The 4,768-nt window shown below is 44.5% G+C and overlaps 1 protein-coding gene across 2 annotated transcripts in view; it reads left to right on the top strand.

The window, feature by feature from the left end:
• ATE1 (arginyltransferase 1) overlaps positions 1-4,768 on the top strand; it is a 215,528-nt gene that overhangs the window by 87,264 nt on the left and 123,496 nt on the right. The window contains exon 11 of one of the 2 annotated variants that reach the window (XM_019502933.1): positions 1-126. The exons of the other annotated variant lie outside the window; for it this stretch is intronic. Within the exon in view, the coding sequence (XP_019358478.1) occupies positions 1-126 (126 nt within the window). The remainder of the gene's footprint in view (positions 127-4,768) is intronic. 2 annotated transcript variants of the gene reach the window in all.

The raw sequence follows: 4,768 nt of genomic DNA, 5'->3' as shown, positions 1-4,768 counted from the left end.
TTGGCTAGATGGGAAGATAATTGCTGTGGGAGTAATTGACATTCTTCCATACTGTGTGTCCTCTGTGTACCTGTACTATGACCCTGACTATTCTTTCCTGTCTCTGGGAGTCTACTCTGCATTGAGGTAAGAGGATACTTTTGGCCTTCAGTTAGCTATAATAGTGGTTTATATTTATTCTGAAATATGAGCCTTTGTTCTTTATCTCAAATGAAATCTTATGGTGGAAACATTAAGAAAGTGTTTCTTGTTTAATTGTGATGATGGAGAAATTTCTATTAGAGCAAAATCTTGACAGTAGCTAGCTGAAATTTAGGTTGGGCTCTGAACTGTTTCAGCATTGTCTCTTAGGATTCAAGCCACTATGTAGATTGAAAATACAGAATTAAATTTAGATTGAGGGGGAGGGCGGAGGCAGGGGTATTTAATTAAAAAAACATTTTTTTTTGCTCCCTCTTTAGTTAGAGAGCAAGACCCAGTTTTAATTAAGTGCCTATGTTTAAATAAACTTTAGGTCAGCAATAGATTACATCAGGGGTGTGCAATTATTTTGGCTGGAGAGATGCTTAACAAGCATTGGTGAGCTTTCAAGGGCCCTGCCCCTTGACAGGTGCCTCCCCAGTTGCCATCTTGGGACTGGAAGGCCCGCCTCTAGCCCATGACCTTTGCCACCTGAAGTCCCTACCCTGGTCCCAGAAGTACTCCTTTTGGAGGAGGGATGTTGCCATCTTGGAACCGGAAAAAAACAAATCATATACTAAAAAATCAAACATTTACTACAACATATTTTAATTTTATTTCAAAAAATATTTTTCTCCTGGTTTGTGTGTTTGCACAATGTATATAGAAGTGATTGCATAATAGCTTAAACTAGTCTCACTTTTGTATATTGTGTGTGGACGGGTAATGAGGTATGTGGTTGGGGGCTGTGTGGGTGTAGGTGGGGAAGTGTTTGAGGTGTGGGGGTGTTTGTGTGGGGGTGTGGGTATAGTGGGGGGTGGGAGAGAATATGGAAGTATAGTGCAGGGTGGAGTGTGTGGGAGAGTATGGGTGGGTGTGGGGGTGGTCCTCGGAGTCCCCAGACTGTGCGCAGCCCTGGAGCTGCATGTTGGGTCAGCGAGTGGGGTCAGCCCTGCCCAGTCGCATAGCGTGCAGCCTCTGCACTCCCACCCAAGTCCCCAGCTGCACATGGCGGCAGCGTGTGGGGCCAGCCCCACCCGGCTGCATAGCACACAGCTTCTGCGGTTCCACCCTAGTCCCTGGCCACAAGTGGCAGCAGCATGTGAGGCCAGCACCACCTGGCCACATAGTGCTCCTGCACACCCCTCGAAAGTTCCCAGCCGCATGTGGCAGTGAGTGGGAGCAGTCTAGCCCAGCCCCATAGTGTGCAGCTCCTGCAGCATGTGGGGCTTGCCTGGCCTGGCCCCATAGCACATGATTACTCTCACTCCCAGCCCCTTTTCCCGCAGTGGGAGTCCCTGACCCCCATCCCAGGGGGGTCTTACCTCAATTCCCACTGTTCAGGGAGGGAGGGCTGGGAAGCAGCCACAGGGGGGCCAGGCAAAAGCCTCTGCCAAGTGGATGCTGTTCATCTCCACCACCCCCTGCCTTGGGGCTGGGGACAGGTCAGGCTAGGCTGTGGTGGGGGTTGGTTGCTTAACAACCAGAGCTGCACCTCCTGCATGGAGGCACTGGCTTTCCGAGGGGCAGCCAAGGGCTAGGGCCCATGACAATTCTTCCAGCTTATGGAGGGGCCTTGCAGGCTGGATGAAATAGCTTGGTGGGCCGAATGCAGCCTGCAAGCTGTATTTTGTGCCCGCACCTAAATTAGATTCTGCCCTTACTCGTCAGGTAGTCTAATTGATTTTGGTGTTTGCTTCCCTATATCCAGTCCACTCCAGAACTACTAAATGAGTACAGTTTTGATACATATTGCTACCAGTTCTAACATCTGGATGCAAAGAAAAACTTATGCATTCCTGTGTAGATTTTCATTTTTCTTTGTTTTATCACATTTTTTCAGCCATATTATTGCTATTAATAAGTTTTAAAATACAACTCCAGCTTTCAAAAAACAATGCATTTGTGTAGGTATTTATATAGTTATACAAACAGCATTTAACCCATTTTAAATTTTCTGCATCAGAATTTAAGAAAGGCAGTGCATCTCTTCAGAACTCTATCACTAATGTTTAATAAGTAATAACCTAAAACCAATTTAAAAAAGTTGACATATGAGAAATTGAAAAAAGACAGGTTACAAAATGAACAATTCTTCGCAGATTGATTTTTTCTAGTTAGGACCTTAAAAATTAATTAAAATAGGAGTTAAATATTTTAAAGGATATGAGTTCTAATTAATTTGTCACACTTCATCAAGATACTTCTTTAAGAAAAGGAGACAAGAAAAATGTTGATTAAAATTAGAACAAGGTCATGTGTATTGACTACTGCAGTTTATTTTATATAGGTAATTTTATGCTTGAACAGCAAGGCCCTAATCATTCAAAGTCTTATGCACATACTTTACTCTCAGTGCACAAGTAATTCCATTAACTCCATCTCCTAAACATTAGAGCAGTTTTAGCTACAATTCAGTTAAGTAGGCATGTGAGTATTGGCAGGATCAAGGCAAGCACTTACCTGAGAATTATGCTTAAATGTTTAAGTGAACACCATCAAGTTGAAATGTAATCGTTCCCAGATTTGCAGAGAAGGGTCACAAGGGGCTCTTTTTCTTTTTCTCCATATATCATGCTATCTGCAGGTGATGTCATTCAAAACATGGCTTTAACTGTCATCTTTATATTGATGACTGTTCTTTCCATCCAAACTAAAATTTGTGGTGGGGTGTGTTGCATCTGTTCATCAGTATCCAGCTTTCAGTTCATGCCTGGCTGTGGCTAATACTGCTCAGTCTCTCATTTAGTCCCTTTACCTCTGCTTCTTAGATTCATAGATGTAAGGGGCTGGAAGGGACCTTGCAAGATCATCGGGTCCAGCCTCCATGCACTAGGCAGGAAAGACAACTGGGGTCAGGTGACCTCAGTAAGGTGACAGTCCAGTCTCCTCTTGAAGATTTCCAGGGTAGGTGATTGCACCACTTCTGGGGGAAGTCTGTTCCACAGTCTGCACACCCTGACAGTGAGGACGTTTTTCCTAGAGTTGAGCCTGAAGTGGTCTTCCAGGAGTTTGTGGCCACTACTCCTGGTTTTCCCCAAGGGTGGCCTGGTGAACAGTTGTTCACTGTGCTCTTGATGAATTCCCCTGATGTAGTGGTAGGCTGCTACCAAGTCCCCTCTCAGCCTTCTCTTTTTTTAGGCTGAAGAGACCCAAGTCTTGGCCCCTCCTTGTATGGTCTGCCTTGCAAGTCTCTGATCACTAAATTTGCTTTATCAGACTTGATAAAAAAACTGTCAGAAGAATCCCGTGAATTTTTAACTTTTTGCTGTCACCCTAGTTTTGGTGTTCCTGGGATCATAGACTGTGGTACTACTCGATAGAATAAGATTTGGGAGGTCTCAACCATCTTGATTAATTTTCATCTATGTATATATGAGACCTTAGTAGAAAAAAAAAATTTCCATGTTGGGACTAGGGGAAATTAAGCTGCTGAAATGTTATTCCATCCATTTTATTCCTAGTTGTGTATGTATGCTTTTTATTAACATGGAAACTTAATTGTCACAGTCTTGCTTGAGCTTCCTTGGTAAACTGGGCAGTTATGTTTGGATCTATGCACTTGATCAGTGTGTTTCGAAGTCCTCCCTGAATTTGAGGAGTCTTGAGTTTCATTTTTTCCTCTCTCAAACATTTATTCCAGTCAGACTGTCACTGCTTCCACTTCTGTGCATGGAATCCAGTTATCTACCTGCCCTGGTTCTCCAAGACAGCCAAGTTGCTCAAATATATCCTTCCCAAAAGCTTTATCTTCTAGGATAATTCAGAAAACCTGTGAGTTGAAGCAGGAAAAACCCAACCTTGGAGATAAATTTCTAAATCAGTTGCACATACCAGACAGAGCGTGGAAGGTCATAAACACCTGACCATAGTTCCCTCTCTCAGGATCCTAACCACTCTTCATGGTTTTCTATGTTTTGTTTAGTGTCTTCAGAAGACCCAGGTCCCATTTCCTGGATCTGTTTTTCTCTGGCTCAGGTTTTTCCTCCCAATTATGAACTTTTCTTTGACTCTTGCAACAAACTCCCCTAACTTGTTTAGGTCCAGTACCCAAGGCTTCACTTGAACATCCCCTTTGAACAGCAGTCTTTAACACTTTAAATGCTTTGTCTTTTTTGCCTTTTCTGCCATCACTTCAATTCTACCTCCTGTATACAATCTAGGGAGAACTGTCTTTGGGCTTTCTCTCTCTTCTTGGGTGCTTCCATTGGAATGGAAGGCTATGAAGATTAAAAACACTTAATTGTGCCTGTGGCATCTCCCCACTCCTGAATTGGACTATATGGCTATGTGACAGGGCCTGTTTGTGCCTGCCACTTTAAGGGCCTGGAGCTAGCAGCTACCAGGTGCCTGATGAGGGCAGCCATTTTGAATCTGGGGCTGCCCATATAAACAGGGCAGTTCTGCTGCTGGAGGTCAGGCAACAACATCTCCTGGCCGGAGGGCTGCTGGTATCGTCTGGGGGAAAGGGAGGAGCTGTAGGGGATGGTAAGGAGGCTCCTGGTCCTGGGCATGACCTAGAACTGCACTCTGCCAGGAGTGGGTGGCCTGGTGGGGCTCTCAGTGGCGCGGAAACCCCCAGGAAATG

The sequence above is a fragment of the Gavialis gangeticus genome, unplaced genomic scaffold (assembly GCF_001723915.1).
Source record: "Gavialis gangeticus isolate Ggan-Ray unplaced genomic scaffold, GavGan_comp1, whole genome shotgun sequence".
Lineage (NCBI taxonomy): Eukaryota > Metazoa > Chordata > Crocodylia > Gavialidae > Gavialis > Gavialis gangeticus.
This window is presented reverse-complemented; position numbering and strand designations above follow the sequence as displayed.